We start from the raw sequence: 18082 nt of genomic DNA on the forward strand, positions 1-18082 counted from the left end.
AATGGTATTGTCACTTGATTAAGTATATTGAAGAAATAATATTTCGTCTTATTTCTCGATCGCAATTTTTAAGGCCACAAAAATGTTATACATGAAACATCCCAAAGCAAGACCTGATAAATGCAATGTTAAAAGGAAATTCCTTTTATTCATTATTTAATTGTGTGAGAACTATAAGCTAAAATTTGTCTAGTTTCATTTCAAAATGAAGCGAGATAAATTCTAGCTTATAGCTTATACACATTCACTAATAAGCAGAATCTATTTTTAATATTTAGAAAAGTAGTAGGTTAAACCTGTAGTTTTTCTAAGTTTTAATTATTAAGTTTTTTTTAACATGGTTCGTTATTGCATTACATTTATTTCCGATTTTTTGACTAAATAGTATACAGCTGATTTTGCAATTAGGGATTCTCAGAATGATAGTTAAATGTAAGTCAATAATGAATTTACCAATCAGCAAATTAAATTTTTTTCATCAAAATATTGCCAATATTCTGTTATGTGATATTTGGGTGGCAAGAAACGCTTTTAATAACTGAACTTATGCTTGAAATTGCTGTATTTCTGTATGAGTTAATATTTTATGATTCTTGGGACTTAAAATTTATAGATTTTGGAAAACAAGGCTTATCATCAAATTTTGCAAAAACATTATCAAACATAATGATAATAACTGTAATGTGGGTCTCGTGATATTCTAGCTCAGCGGTTTCCAAATGGTGCTCCGAGGAACCCTAAGGTTCCATAGAAAGATAAGAGTTCCAAGTATTAGGGCCTTTTTTTCTGTTATGATTTTCGAAATCTGTAATTAAATTTATATGTGATTAATCACCTATTACTTATTTAATGTTTTCGTCGTTTTTATGAAATTATTTTATTAAAATGCTTATGAAGAAAGCAAAACAAAGTAAAAAGAAACTCTAGTAATAATATATTGAATGAATAATGGAAAAAAAATATTTATGAAATAGAATAAAAATAGCAAAATACAACAATAAAAAGAGATATCGTAAAATAAGCATGTACAACAATGAAGAAATATGTCTTTAAAATAACCATTCTCAACGTTTACATTGGCCCTTTTTCGTCTTTATTTTTTAAAAAAATAAAAAATGGCTAATTTAATCATGTATTAATAATTTATGCATACACTAAAATCAAATTAGAAGACAATATGCCACTACAGACCAGATTTTCATTTGTTTATTTTTTAGGTCTCGGGGTTTCGCCAAAAGATGGGCTATCTTCAGGATTCCATAGTAAAAAAAAATTGGGAACCATTGCTCTATTTAAAGTAATACCAGTACTAACTTCTCCACAATGTTGCAAAAGTTGAAACATAGTCAGCGATTAATATGTTCCTATGCGATTTTAATCCTGATGCCCTGAAAGTTTGAAGTAACAATTATGCGACCTCTTGTTAAATATAATGCTTTTAAACTTGTACATTTCGACAAAAAATAGACTAAAATTATCATTAAAAAACTGTAGCCTGGGAGGAGAAACTGATTGCAGATTTGGAATTAGTGATTTGAGAATATCAAAAATCTGTTACAGGTCCACATGCAAAAGAAAAAAAAATTCCCCAGAGTAATTGTTGCATTCCATATAACAGCTTTATTTACCCCTGTTTTTTAAATTTTAGAGGAACACTTTCGCTACATTTAAGAAACACCAGTGTTCCACAGACAAACATTTAGAAAGCTCCCTTAAATAAATTGAAATGAGCAAAAATTAAAAATTAAAGAAAACGTACTATCTAAATTTACTCAGACTTTCGAAATGGTAGGAGTTTTATTAAGAATCCTAAGGAATAAAACCTCAAAATCCGACCGTTTCATTACCTTTGGTTCTCCATTAAATAAATACTTTTGGAATCATTACTTCACTTGAATACCCTTCAGGGTTGTTCTTCGTTAAATCCCTAAACAACCGCTTGCTTTTCCTTTAAGAAAACGAAAGCAGACCAGAAGACGAGGGAAAATTCACTCATCAAAAATTCTATTCTAAAATCTCCCGAGAATTGCGCTTGCTGCAGCTTATATTGCCGTTAGATGAGAGAAAGTATCGTAATTAACGACTAGCTTTTGTAGAGCTTCCATCGCTCCTTGTCGGTTGCAGAAACGCTCTTAAAATGCAAGATTTTATTTGGGGAACTTGGATGTTTTGTAATGATCTTAATATAAATAAAGGAATGACGATTTCGCCGCCGGTAATCATAAAATTTCTCGTCAAATCGAAGCATGTTACTCTTCAACTTTTGAGTGCGTTACTCCTAACAATGAAGCATGAATCTATATTTATTTAAACTCGTCGGTTATTATTTCGATATACAAAAAAAAATAGTTATTTGATTCAAAATGTCATAGATTTAATTTGTTTTAGTATTGTATTACTCACAAAACAAACTTACTTTCTAAAAAGATATTTTTTTACATACATTGTAAAAACTGTAGTGTAATACCTATCCGAATTTGGTGTTGGAAAACTTTAAAAATTGTGTGTTATTTCAAGTTAATATCCAAACCAGCTTCGATACACACTTTAAAGTGTGTTTTAAAGTGTGTAAGACTACTCCAAGCTCACTTCAATCATAAATTATTATCTTGGCGTTAATTTTCAATCGGACACCTGCAAATGACGTAGAGTGGATATCTCGATCCTAATTGGTTGTTGGAACGTGGCATTTGTTTACGTTTGAAACTGTTCTTTCCTTTCTATTTCGAGTAAGCAGAATCCGTCAAGTATCAATTTTCTTAAGTAATACATTCTAAATTCTTTCACAAAGATTCTATCTCAATGATTTCAATTCTTTGACAATATGACCTAATACAAAGATAGGCACCAAGCCATGTGGAACATAAGCGAATTAATTATGTATTTTAGTTGACAGGTACACTAAATAAAAATACATTTAGGTTACAATAAAATACATAAACAAATGATAAATCTAAATTAAGTAGAGAAGTAGACGGGAAAGAATTATGTTTCTGCTAACTCGATGTGCGATACTGCTCTGTATTTTATCAACTTATTGTTAACTAACATTCTAACTTATGAAGAGAAACTTAGCTCAACTTTAATACGACATTTTGCCGACAAAGATTAGCTGACGCTGACGTCATAGGTCACATGTGTGGGTATGGGAGGCCTTCTTCTTGAAGTGCAAGTTCTCAATTCTCAGACGATTGATATTTATTTTGTTTACAAGAAGCTGAAAGTTTGATTTCGATTCGTGCGATCCAGAATATTCTACAGAAACAGAACCAAATTGTTATAAAAAAGAATTAATGTTTTCAGTTTTATAATTAAGATAATTATGTTCTCATAAGAAGGTGTAAATAAATTTGTTAATTATATTAAATCTATTTTATTTCTATTCGCTTTGGTTTTGTTAAGCCTCGTTGAAATTGATAATAACATCCTCTCTGTGTTGTGTGTATTAACAAACTAATTTTAATTCATTTGCATCAGAGGAAATTAAAAAAAGCTCCTCCTCAACGGCAATGTTAATTTACTGATTCAACAAAAGCTTGAATCGTTTTTATTTTACAAACTTATATAATCTGAGTAAATTTTTGAATTATACTGAAAAGCAATTCTTCAAATTATTCCATCAGATGTTGTTTAAGTGCAGAGTTTTTAATTTATGAAATCATGAATGATATTATAAGGGGAAATTTCTCAACGACTTATAACTATAAAGAGAAATGAGTTAGAAATTGGATGATTATAGTAAATTAATAAACTTTTGATTGAGTAAATATACTTAGAATAACTTTAGATCAAACGTAATGATATCTAATTGTTTAGATACATACAGATGGGTGACAAACTAACATAAACCTTACAATACTAACTCAATGTAAACAATCATTCCTTCAGAAGCAAATGCTTTGCAATTTGAAAGATCGCGCTTAAAGCTTTTGGATACGATGCTCCGTACCCCCATGCTAAATTTACATCGACCAAAATGAGCGTAGAATGCTGAAAGCTTCTTTCCTTTTTTAATATCACTATAATTATAAAATCACTATTATATAAATATCACAATCCTATAGAGTTATTTCAAAATTTCTGGTATTAAAGACAGAAAATGGTTATTATTTTTATTTTCTTGTTTTGGTTCAGTCGAATATTGCATGGGTAAAAATGATATCTTTTCTAAAAGCTTCAAGCACGATCCTCCAAATTCTGCCATGAGTTTTGTCATGTAAATTCTTCCAAAACAGAAAACTAAACGAAAGATTGTTCGCTTTTGTTGCTAAAAGAGAAATTACTTACATAGAATTAGTATAAAAGTGTTCGTAATATTTTGTCACCCATCTGTATATAATATATAATTTCATGTGACATTTACGGCAAAGATTTTTTGAACGCATTTCATGACTGATTTTAAAGTAATGAACCAATATTTCTTTTTCAAAAATAAATCTGAAAGCTAAATTATAATTTTTTTTTTCAGATTCGAAGTGAATGTTTCTTTCATTTTGAAGTGAATAATCACAATGGACCACATTCAGCAGGCACCTTCCCTGACACTCTTCATATCCACCCTAGAAAGGCAGAGGCATATCAAGTCATTCGAAGATATGGCGTCACGTTTGGGAAGTTATGATATCCAGACATAGCAAATACTCACTCCTCCTCAAATCCTCAATAAATTTATCTTCTAATAATAATCATGTTTCACATACGGACACGCCCATACCGTCAAAGATGGAGGGATCCCAGACTCGTTTTACTTTCAGTGTTCTTTGTTATCCTTTATTTCCTTTACATGGAGAACCACAAAAAGGGAAGTTGTTATCACAATCCATCATCCTTGAAAATTTCAGAGCCTATCACGGTTATCGATGTTTTCAAACACTCTCCGAGGCAACTCCTCAGCAAGTATGAAAACTCGAGCACAAACAGCACCAATGATGACCACCCTCAAGCTCAATTTCCTAGAGATCTTTTCACATTGCAACAAAGAAAGCATGGCGCTGTCGTCCTGCACTGTTTTGGACTCGTTTACATGTTCGTTGCTCTTGCTATTGTATGTGATGAATTTTTCGTTCCAGCGTTGGATGTTATAACAGTGAAGTTGGATATATCTGAAGACGTTGCCGGAGCAACTTTTATGGCTGCCGGAGGCAGCGCACCAGAGCTTTTCACGAGTGTCATAGGGGTCTTCATCTCTTACGACGACGTTGGAATAGGGACTATCGTAGGTTCCGCTGTTTTCAACATTTTATTTGTCATCTCAATGTGTGCCATTTTCAGCAAGACAGTTTTAAGCCTAACATGGTGGCCCTTGTTTAGGGACGTAACATTCTATTCCATAAGTTTGATCGTATTGATTCTCTGTTTCAAAGACAATGTCATCCATTGGTACGAAGCAAGCACACTTCTAACATGCTATGCTGCGTACGTCATTTTCATGAAGTTCAACGAGCCAACTGAAAAGGCTGTTAGAAAACTTCTGGATAGGAATAAATTCACCCGAGTTGGAAGCAAAGATCATTTGGTACCTAACGTAAGTCTTCTTAGATTAAAATAGGAAGTATTATGCAAGCCATATACTATTCTGAAACAACAACAATTTTGAACCTACAAGAGAGGTATTGAAAAATAACGTTATTATTGAATGCGTTGATTCTTTAATAACCTTGCATAATGTTTCCTAGTTTCTGAGCTCATGTAAAAATCACTGGTTAATGAATTAGAGAAAATTACCGAGCTCGTTTCTGAGCCAAAATAATCGTCGAAAATTGATGTAAATCAGGTAAAAATTTCAAAATCATTAAAAAAAACATCCTATAAGGGACAGGCTCGAAATGTAAGGATATTAACCACCTTGGGGCATGGCGCTTTTAAATGAATCCCAATGGCATGAATAGAGCAGTGACACGTTGTCTCCTTAGTAATTGGGGTTGTCGTGATCCGGATTCGATTCGAAGATTTCACCGAAACAATTACTGCACAATACATATCATTGTATTTCAAAAACTAACTGTCTTTTCTTTTTTAATTAATTATTTAAATTTTATTTTATTTTTAATTTTTATTAATTCATTTCTTCTTCTTTTTATATTTTAATTATCAAATGCCTACTTTTTTTTAACTTGTTGAAACGATTCCTGTTGAAATATGATTTTTCTTATAACTTTAAGAATAAACTAAATACAAATACTTAAAACATCGTAAATTTCTTTTAATAGAATTAAAACTATTTCAGATTATTTTTTTGTTTATTTGTTTATTTTTAGAGAAAGCCAGGCCAATCACAGAGAAAGGTAGATAACTTTTTTTAAAAATCTTTTTTTCCCTATTTTATCTATTTATTTATTTTTTCTTGAAAATTTTGATTTTAACCAAAAATTGTATGTTTTGTGTTAAAAACCAATTCAGTTTAAAATATATTTCTATTAGTCAGAAATTGTGATGATAAAGCTTTTTTGAAACTGTGATTAATTTGTTATGAATATCATGTTTTCTGACCAATTTCTTGAAATAAACTGAACTAGTTGTAACTCTACACTCTTAATAAATATCTTACATGCCTTACATATTTAAATAAAAGGAGTAAAAGCAATATAGTTTTTTAATTTAATGTTTAATGCGTTAATGTGTTTGAAGTTTAACCAAACAACTTTAATCAATTTTCTTTAAAAGGGAATTAATAAGCGACTACACATTTTTATTTGTGCATTCCAGTGTTTTATATTAGCTCAGACGTAGTTTGTATTACTAGTTTTAGTCTTAAAATATCATGCATGTATAATTCAGGTTTTAAATTGATAAATATGCTATTATAAATTGTATTATTTACAGACATATTTTAGTAACCCATTTATTTGTGCAATTTCAAATATTAGTTGCTTATAGGAAGGAATCGAAAATTCCTGAAAATATTTTGCAAATATTCTTCAAAAAAGAGCCGTGGTGGCTCAGAGGATAGAGTGTTCACCTTCCAATCATATGACCCAGGTTCTATTCCCAGCAGTGACTGGTTGATACGAATTCTGCTCTCAAATCTTTCAGTCGACAATACTGACAAAAAATATCTTCATTGGTAGACTGATGATTGGTTAGAGTTCCATATTGCAGTCAGGCTGACCGTGGGAGGTTTTCATGGTTCTTCTCTCCATGTAAAGTGCAAATGAGGATTATTTCCATTAAAAAGTCCCGCACGATGGCTAGTTTGCCCCAATGCATGGTTCAAGAGCTCCAGGTCTTCTGGAATGGGTTTGAAATGGTAAGGCTAAGGAATTGAACATTGATGGCCATAAATTCAAAATTGGGTCGACTGTTTAACGTTCGGTTTCAAAATAAAATAAAATATTCTTCAAAGACTTTAGATGTAGAAGAGTGGGTCCTGAAAAAAAACGTAGATTTTTCAATTCGCATGAAAAGTTCTTAAAATACAGCTAACTATGCTAAACGCAAAATCAACATTAATGGGTCCAAACTTTGGTCCGATCTCCTTACTAAACTGTTAGGACCGTATTTTCCAGATTGCGAATACTACCTATATTTTAGAGGTCAGAAATCCGTTGAAAAAAAAGGTGCGTTTATTCAGAATAAAAACATTTTGGTGTCTGATTTCGTAACTTAAAACATCGTTTGCACTAATTAATTAGCATATTTGAAGTCAAACCCCTCGAACCGTTAAAGTTGAGTCCTAGAACGTAAAGATCCAATCATTAGATCAAAAGTTATTCAGAGTGGTCCATTTTCTTGGAGCTCTGTACGTAAAGTTAATTTTATACTGAAAATAAAAAAAAGATATTTCTTTTAGCAAATAGTCGTGTTGATTACTTTCACCATATAGGTGATTCAACGTCATAAGAAGACCAGATTGAACTGAGAGTAAAATAAAACTCACTCCCGAACCGAGATTAGAACCCGGGATCTTCCAACACATCCTGGAAGAGAGAAGGCTTCAGTACAGATCAATTTAGTAGTCAGACGTAACGAACATAAACTGCGCGTTTAAAGGAAATATACGAAAGATGTCACTACATACGGGTTACTTAGTTGCGCAATGGGGGGAAAACGAAAGATGTCATTACGTTTGGACTACTAAAGGATCAAATTTCCTGTTCATGGTAACTCGTGCTGAGGCCTTCTCTCTTATAGGAGGTATTGGGTTCTTCTGGTATGAGTTTAATTCATTGACGACCATATAGCACGATCTGATTATGTCGTCTGTCTAGTTTTGATCGCATAGTTTCCCTTTTAGTTTCGCCCATTCTAAATAGCAATTTCCCACAATGCACTGCGATGAAGTTCCAAGTTAAGGAAACATATCTGTCATCGAGCTGAGAGCTCACGTTTCCTCAAGATTCACGTGATTTCGTGACGTGATTCTTAAAATTAAAGAAATACAGCTGAAGGATTTCAGAATCGTTGAAAGTGAGAGTTTTATTTCTGAGAGTGTATCGATCAAATATCTTTAAATAAAAAATAAAAAAAAAATGACACGAAACTGAGTTTTATTCACATATTTAGGCTTTTTATAGCACAAAATAAATTTTACTTAAATACTTTTTAAGAAATGAAATTTGAAAAAAAAGCCTAATTTTTAAGCTTGCGTTTCTCATTTGCGAACAAACTCAACAGCGTAATTATTATTCTATCAGCAAGAAAGCCCTTTTCAGAAAAAGTTATGTCTTCGTGCCGCTAATGGTACAAAAAGACTTTAATCCCCTCCATTATAACTATTACTTGCTTACAGACGGTACGAAGGTCATTACAATCTCAATAAATGCTTCATTTCAAGCATTTTTCCTTTAGGGCTGCATTAAGCTGTTATGATATTCTTAATCAAAATTTTTTTTGCGTCAAAAGTTCAATTTCCTTTTTTATAAACAAAAGATAAGGTTCAAATGATGTTGATTAAAATAATTTTTTTTCAGTACAGTGTGTGAAAGAAAAAATAATTTTTGATCTAATGATCGGATCTTCACGTTCTGGGACTTAATCTTAATGATTTAAGGTGGCGATCCCAAATATGCTAAATAATCAACGCAGACTATATATTTAGTTACGAAATCAGACGCAAAAACGTACTTCATCCAAATAAATTTTTTTTTTTTTTTACCGGATTTAGATTTCTCACAGTCAAAATATGGGAGACAGTCGTAATATGGGAGACAGTCGTAATATGGGAAACGGATCCAATTGTTTGATCAAGATAGCTGTCCTAAGTTTGGACCCCTTAATGATAATTTTAATTTTTTTTTGCATATTTCGCAATATTTCGAGAACTTTTTAAGCGAATTGAAAAATACTTGCACACAATTAGGAAATTCGTATATCCAAAGATAACTCCGTTCAAAAAATAAATAAATTAATTTTTTCATGGAGGTATCTTTGCAAAAATATCAAATATTTATTATTTTATTTATTAATAAACGAAACAGTTTTGAATTGTAAGGTACACAATTTTTTACTTTATTTTAAAGAATGTAATTTTACATGGCAAAGTACAAAATTTGAGTGAAATTGATCGAATAGTTCCTTAGAAATCGAATTTTCAAAAAGTTATTTCTTTAACTCTGTGCATGCTATTAAGCCAATACAACTAGCTCTATCTGAAAAAATACCATTAGGTCCAATTAACTGAAATTAAATAAGTATTACGTTTGATTCTGACATTAATTTAAGTATTTTTACTTCAAAGCACTTTATTATGTAATACTTTAATTAAATAACGATTCTAATTTGCATATTTTCCTTCAAAAGGTAGTAAGCAATTATATTTGAAACTCTTAAAGTTACATCAATAGCTATTTAAAATTAAATTAAAATTATAAAAAAAAAATATTACAGCTTTATTGTATGTACCGTTTATCAATGAAACAACTTTCCCATATGAAATTTATCAGGTCACAAAAAATTATCAGGTCAGGAGCGATTCCTCTCTCCTGTAAAAACTGATTGGTATTGTTTCTCAAAATTTCTAAGGTAATGTAGGCATATTCACTGAAACGATTTTGACAAAAACAAAGAAATAAAATATCGCAAATTTTAAGTATTTATTTTTCAAAAAACTTTGACTAGTTAGCACAACAGTGGGTTCTCATTGAATATTATTTGATAAAATCCCACTGATTTGAAACAGATTAAAGAGTAATTTATAACTAAAGAATGCTCAAGTGATTTTAATGAAAAATAAAGAGGAGTAAATATAAATAGAGAAAAAATTAAAAAGCAACTTTTAAATATTAATAACCAAAAGAATTTTTTGTCTAACTAAACTTTTATCGATACTTTCCTTTCATAGCAAAATTAACTTCCTTATCATATTGAAGTAAATAAAATAAAAATTTCGCATTGCCTCATTTAATTTTTGCAAGCAAAAATTAGTTTTGAGTCACTATTGGGTTATTGAATTCCCATTTTTGAATGAACTTTTAAAGAATCTTTTAAAATAGGAGATTTCACATTTTTTTTTCTATTTTAATCATTAAATGGGCTCAAAAACAAGATTAGTTTTTTCAAAAATTATTTTTTCAAGTTACTAAATCACAGAAAAATTGATTTTATAAAAAATGTTGTGTGTTAGGAAGAAAACTGTTGTAGTTCACTCAATAATGGAAAATAATAAATTATTACAGTACTGTTATTTCTTAAGTTAGTAAGTTTACACGGAGTACAGTATAATAAAGAAAATTTAGCATTCTGTAATTAAATCGAGAATTATTATTTTTTAAACTTGTTGGGTGAAATACCATAAGGACAGACCGAACAACCTGTCGCAGAAATGAAATTACATAGGTAAATTATGGCATGCTAGAAGGGCTATTTTTTCTGAAGTTTTTTTTCTCAATTCTAATACGTTCGAAAGTTATTGCAATTTTAAGTGGTATTTTTTTTGCGAATTTTTCCTCTCTTTTTTTGCTTTACGTTACATTTTAATTTGTCGCGCATAAACTATAAAACTTAGAAATTACGATTGTGTTTAGCAAAATGCACAAAGACTTTGATAGAATAAAAGAAATTTACAATTCGATTATTAATTCGTAAATTATTAACTGTTAACTTGTAGTAAACATGTTGGGCAATGAACTGCTGGCCGAAATGCAACTACAGAGTTGAAATTTGGCGTTCTAATAGGAGCCTCCTAGTTTATTAAAGAAAGCGTGTTGCTAAACCAAATAAAAATTCATGGTTTGTATTTAAAATTCTAATTTAATATTTTCTTAACCCCTTCCTTCTCGCTCCCGTGAAAATGACGGGCTGGAGTGTTCAGTAGTAACGCGCCAATAAGAATAAAACTAATACATTTCTTTTGCTCGGAAAACATTTTATTTCTCATTTTACACATCTGATCGCAGTACCAGGATATTTTTAAGGAAATTGTAGATAGTTAGTTTATTTTAAACTGGTTGCAGCACAAATCAAATGCAAAAGCCAAAAAAAAGAGGCACTTTTATGACCGTTTTCTTGAAAATTAACCGATCGTTGAGGGGTTAATAGAACTTCTTAATTCTCATTTGGAAGACTTAATANCCAGGATATTTTTAAGGAAATTGTAGATAGTTAGTTTATTTTAAACTAGTTGCAGCACTAATCAAATGCGTAATACAAATGCAAAAGCCAAAAAAAAAGAGGCACTTTTACGACCGTTTTCTTGAAAATTAACCGATCGTTGAGGGGTTAATAGAACTTCTTAATTCTCATTTGGAAGACTTAATAAATTTTGTTATAATTTTTATTTATTTATATTACATTGCTATACTAATTTTATATACTGTTTTATTGATCTGAAAAAAATCTTAATCATTTAGAATTTATTCCTTAAATCAAGTACCAGACAAAGAATTGAATTATGACCTGTATTAAAGAAAATTTCAAGTAGACTAGTTTCAAGTTTAATAAAAATTACGATGTTTCAAATACGTCAGAAAAGAAAAAATTGAAAGTACGAGATTGGTTTCTATGCCTTTCTCTGTTGCTAAGTCTAGATCCCATATTTTAGTTATGGCCTCGAATTCTAAAGCAAAACGTTCTTTTTTACTCTTTTCTATAGAATAAAATGCTAGCAAGGTCTGGGACCTTATATCTCAGATACCGGTAGTTTAAAGAACACTCTTTTCTACCAAAAGTCATTTCCGATCGGGTCTGGTCCATGTTTTAAATTTTTTTTCTTTTTGAATTTCTGGGACGCTTTAATCTTTTATCTTTTTGGTAAAGCAGAAAAGGAAAATGGTCAGAAAGGAAACTATTGAAAATTGAAAAAAAGAAGCAGCAAATACTTTACGTCATCGGTGGCTGAAATAAAAATAGTTTCGTTCATAGAATGCGATACCTCAAGTTTTTAACTTCTCTGGACGTCGAGTGTTCCTGGTTTAAAAAAAGATCCTTATCATTTGCGTTTTTGACAGAATTGAGATTTTTCGATAGTTAAATGTTAGTTTTAGGTACATATGACAGTTACAACTACTGATTTAAGGGTAGATAAATAGTTTAATTAAAGTGTACAAAATTCAAACAAATTTTCGAGCCAGAAGCGCCAATTGTGTTATTAACGAGCTTTAGTGCAAATTACAGATATTTAACTTTGAAATATTATGAATTTTATTTGCACTTAATTGTTTTACTTATATACTGATGTGGTGTTGAATTATTAGTAAAATTCAAGTAAATTATTTTATAGTTCACCAAGCTTTTTCTGATTTTTTTGGCATTAATTAAAGAAACGAATAAAAAATGCATTTAAATTTTTCTAAGACATCTATGCCCGAAGTTTAAGATTTTCTCACATAAAAATGTAACATTTAAATAGGGAGCTAACCTAAAACTTTTAAACAGTAGCAGAAGAAACTAATAAAAAAATGGATTTAAACTTTTCTTGTGACATCCGTGCCCGATGTTTAAGGATTTCTCAGATAAATAACGTAACATTTAAATAGCAAGCTAACCTAAAAATGTTTCTAATAACAAAGAAACTGATAAAAAAGGCACTCCAACTTTTCCTGAGACATCTGTTCTCGAAGTTTAAGGATTTCTCGTACAAAAAACGTAACATTTAAATAGAGAACTCACTTAAAAGTTTTTTTTCCATTAACAAAGAAATTAATGAAAAAGGCACTCCAACTTTAGAGACATCTGTGCTCGAAGTTTATGGATTTTTCATACAAAAAAACGTAGCATTTAAATAGAGAGCTAACGAAAAAATTTTAAGCAGTAACAGAAAAAACCAATTAAAAATGCATTTAAACCTTTTTTGTGACATCTATGCCCCATGTTTAAGGTTTTCTCATATAAATAACTTAACATTGAAATAGTAAGCTAACCTAAAAATGTTTCCTTAACAAAGAAACTTATGAAATCGACCTATGCTCAATTTTGATTTTGCATATGCTCAATTATGCTCTATTTCAAATTTGAGCATAGATGTCTTTCTTGAGACATCTATGCTCAAATTTGAAAACTTGTACAACGTACGAACTCGTACGTACAAATAACGAATTATTTAAATAGCGGCTAACATAAAAAATTTACGTACTAGACCTTGTGTGGGAACTGGGACGTAAAAATCGCCAAACTATTATTGACGCCAGTGATGTTTAATTAATTGTACTAGCAATAGGTACGGTACTTCTGACATTATGGTATCAGGTATTGAATATATTAATGCAGGTAGAAATTTTTTTGGGTTAGTATCAAATTTTAATTAGCGCCATAAAACAAATTAGTTTATAGATGAGTTTTCAAAAACTACAAAGGTTCAAAAGATACTGAGTTTTGTGAACTTTTTACTACTAATTTAATTTGGACTAGATTCCTTAAAGATAAATATGGGAACTCTAGTTTAGACAGCAGTTAATTTTGTACTGCTATATCAGTATTACTTTTTTTTATCCATACAATACGGGATGAGAGAATTTTAAACTAAGAAACAAATACTTTCTTGTTCATTAACTGACTTATTCGCTGATTCAATAATTTGCTTATTTACTGATTCGTTGTTTGCTTGATTTCTTTTTTCTTTTCTGAAAGTTTGAATTAGAGAGTTTGTCAGATTTATTTTATTTACAATGGCAAGAATAAAACACAACTACAGCAACATACACAAAGAACCACATAAAGATCAAACATAGAGAGAGAGAAAAAGAGAGCAGATTTAGGGAAAGTCTATGAATTCAAAAGCCCCTGCCCTCTCAGTAGCGGTCAACAGAAGTACATTTGGTCAAAGCTCGACAGAAAATGATGTGGTCACTATACATGATCAGCCCCAGATGACAGACACTGTTGGTAGGATTTGAAACTATTTAGAAACGTTACAAGTGTTTTGAGAGACAGTCAAGGTCAGTAGCTGACCTAAACTCAACTCGGTCACCATTTTATAACCTTGCTATTATGAGACTAGAGATAATTTGTCTTTTTATGTTCTTTTTGAATTTCTCAGACATGTTATTTTTGATTAATCATTTTACTGTTCTATAAGATATACTAGAAAGAGATTTTATAGAGTCATGGCACCCTTCTTGGCCAGTGAATCGGCAATCTTATTCCCATGGATTTCACATTGCTAAGGGGATCCACTGTACAACAATGATCTTTTCGTTGACATATCAGCTTTCTATCAGTCTGCGACATTCAAGGGCCACAGAGGGCAAGGAACTCGAGGTAGACATCAGAGTTTGTAACGGGACCCGAGAGTCACTAAGTATGAAAACTTTGGAGAGCTTATTTAAGTGGCAGATAAGCTGAGAAAGAGCAATCTTGATCAAAAGCAACTTCCCATTTTATGCAGTTGGGAATGCCCAGTTTAGTCTACAAAAGAAAAAAGGTGACAATGGATCCCTGCTCTATCGTTAAGTCCCTCCAGCAACCGGGATCCCTCAGTAGACATTCGCAGCCAATTTGACTCTGGATAAAAAGAGTTTATTGTCTTACAAGGATCTCCGAATATGTGATCATCATAAAAGCTTCAAAGAAGAAGTCTACGTACATTTTGAAATCAAGGGTCTCATTAGGTCAAAGAAACAAAGGCAAAAGTTTCTGTTCACATAGCAACTCAAAGTTCCTCTTCATTTGCATTACTCCATGAATAAAACTCTTCTGGGTCTTAAGGATCCTATCAAGGTTAGGAAGAATTCCGTGCTAAAGCTCTAAGGATCCGAGAATTCGCTTTAATTTCTCCCACAGGAAAAACGCTTTTTCCTCGATAAATGGTTTGATCTAAAACTTGGATGCAAATGCATAGCATCTATTAGTGTGATGTTAACGATCCCAGTTACGAGGCGAAGAGCTGGATCAAAAGTCAGTTCCAAGAAAATTAAAGTTTTCAGAGGATGCTATGAGAGATTCACAGCAATAAGTCAGTAGGGGAAGAATAAAGAATCTAAATGTAATCTTCAGAGTCAGTGAGAAACGGTGCCATTTACTCCCTCTGAGGCGCTTCAGCTATGTCAGCTATTTGTAATTCAACTTATGAATTTCTCAGTAAATTGCCTCCAAGATATTTTTTTTTGTTAAAAGGCATTCTCAAAGTAGTACAACATTTTGTTTGAAGTACCAGTAGACATCCAAGAACTACTTGAAATCTACTTTAAATCTACTTGAAAAGGTTGCTGTGTAAGAGAAAAAATATTGTAGCTGTTTTGGCAATATTGACTACCATGTTATAGGCCCTGCACAAGTTCTCCAGAACCCTCAAAGCCTGACCTGGTTTACTATAATTATGTTGTTTGAGGACTCCTTTCGGATAATTCATGAAGTTGATCCGATCATCTGCATATAGCAAACATTTTATAACAGGGTTAGATCTAAGTAAACGAACCAGGTCATTGATGTAGGCGTGGAAAAGCGTACAGCGTGAGATGGCTTCTTAAGGAAGACAGTTTTTAAGAAATTTCAATTTTGAGAGTCTTACTCTGCACATTTTATGACCATGACATTAAGCATGTTGCGGCTCACACAAATATCAAATAATAGTAATCTTTCTCTCCATACTAAGTTGAAAGCTGACTTAAAATCAACGAAAATAGCTGTCTATACTTGCTGTTTGTCTAGAATATTTAGAAATGTCTGGTTAAGGAGGGAAATTTGCTGGTTCGTTGATGAGTAAAGATAAAAACCAGCCTGTTATTCCGCAATATTGGTTTTTAAAAACCAAATCAGTCTCTTTAGACGTTCCATTACTTTCCCCAGTATGTCGGTCAGAGCAATTGATCTATAACCATTAAGGCTTGAGGAAGATTTTGTTGGATTACGCGAATAATTTTGTACAGATAGAATCAATAATTGTTAATTCTTTCAATAAAAAATTAATTCAAACTTTTAATAATAAAAATTAGTTCCTAAATTGTTAAGATGGTGAATAAATTTGAATTTAAAGTCATTTTCTCCCTTGTTAAGAAACTAAATTTTACTTGATCTGAAGACACTATTGATGATATTAATGTCTAAGGTATTTATCAATTTTGCTTGATCAATGTGGTCTTACTCATATTGGACAAATTAAACTTACCCTTTAACATAAAATTAAAATAAAATAAAAGATATGCCAAATTTAGAATTTTAAATGATCTTCCATTGCCCTACATAATTGAAGTTCTAATCGTGGCTTGAGTTTTCTTCTGTTAAAATCATTCAACACTGCTCCTCGTATGTACCGATATTGATTTCTGGGAATCATTTCATAGTTTGGAAACCTTTAGGTGAAACACTGGTTATAACTTTGGAGTGCTCTTGTTTATAGAACCGGAACTATGCTATGTCCATTTCTGTGCCTTTATTTGTGCTTTATTTACGCTTGTTTGCCGTATTCATACTTAGAACAAAAGTATACCCGGTCTTTTTTTTTTGATTCGTTGTTTGTTTCATTTCTTCTTCTACGGATTCGTTCTCAGACTTACACTTTTCGACCATGTCGCTTTTAAGAGACGACGAAGGTTTTTCCTACTTCCTTTAACTGAATATATTATTTGGTAAACCAAAAAATAACCATTAAAATCAAATGGAATCATAAGATAAAGCAAACATCAAATGATTCAATCCTCCTTCAATTCAATGATTTGATCTCTTAATGATTTTCATTTTTCATTTATTTGATTTTGCCATTTATTGATTGGTTTTCACATTTAGTATACTTTTAGACAGTATTACAAATTTAGGACACCATAGTATTTTTTTATATTACGTAACTGAAGATAGCTTGAGGTAAACAAAGTCAAACAATAAAGACTTATTGTTGCTTTTAGGGAATCATGATCTCACTTCTCTTAAATGAATTTATCATCTGGTAAATCAAAAATTAATGATTATAATCTAATGAAACCATTAGTGAAACAAATGGATGATTCTTTCCTTTGTTAATTCATTTATTCAATCTTTCAATAATTTGTATTTTCCATTTATTTAATATTGCTTAATTTCATGTATCATTTGGTTAACATTGCAATGCAGTACATGAAAAATAAATACAAATAGGATGTATATAGAAATTCTCCTGAATAAAAACCCATTACATGTATGTTTAAATATAAAAGTATTGCATACAAATTCAAGCAAAATACGTAATTATTAAAAATCTACAGTGCGTCTAATAATTTTGTCTCATTATTATAATAAACTAATATAATACGTAATATAAGAAATACTCTTTATTTATGTAATACTAGTGGACTGAGCCCCCTGCTCACTAACGCTCGCCAACCCCCGAAAATTGTTACGCAATCTTATATGGTTTGCTTCACAAACCAAGCTCGCTTCGCTCGATACAAACTTAGGTACATTGCAAATGCACAAAACTCTAAGAATTCACAACAATCATTCAAATCTATATAGCAACTTTTTTTTTTTTTAAAAAAAACAACATATTTTTAGTAAAAACTAAGTCATTAAAATAAATTTGAATTCAAATAAATGACATGTAATTCGTTTAACCTATTAGAAATGTGCTATAGTATAAAATCTTAAAGCACAACAGCACGACTGAAACTCATTTTTCAATGAATAACTAATAAAAATAATAAAGCAAATAAATTCGTGATATAAATCAAAAATCGTCAAATAAATTCGTAATATATAAATTCGTGAAAAAAAGCGCTTTCGACAAAATACTAAAATAGAG

At 30.9% G+C, this 18082-nt stretch overlaps 1 protein-coding gene across 4 annotated transcripts in view; it reads left to right on the forward strand.

Annotated features, from left to right (window-relative positions):
* LOC107439128 (sodium/potassium/calcium exchanger Nckx30C-like) overlaps nucleotides 1-18082 on the forward strand; it is a 230160-nt gene that overhangs the window by 66614 nt on the left and 145464 nt on the right. For 2 of the 4 annotated variants that reach the window (XM_016051620.4, XM_043039974.2), the window contains exon 2: nucleotides 4469-5515. In XM_016051620.4, coding sequence (XP_015907106.1) covers nucleotides 4688-5515 — 828 coding nt within the window. In that variant the 5' untranslated portion in view covers nucleotides 4469-4687. Of the gene's footprint in view, nucleotides 1-4468; nucleotides 5525-18082 lie in introns of all 4 variants that reach the window. The other 2 variants (XM_071181363.1, XM_071181362.1) reach the window with 1 other exon arrangement.

Source organism: Parasteatoda tepidariorum, chromosome 5, assembly GCF_043381705.1.
Source record: "Parasteatoda tepidariorum isolate YZ-2023 chromosome 5, CAS_Ptep_4.0, whole genome shotgun sequence".
Taxonomy (NCBI): Eukaryota; Metazoa; Arthropoda; class Arachnida; order Araneae; family Theridiidae; genus Parasteatoda; species Parasteatoda tepidariorum.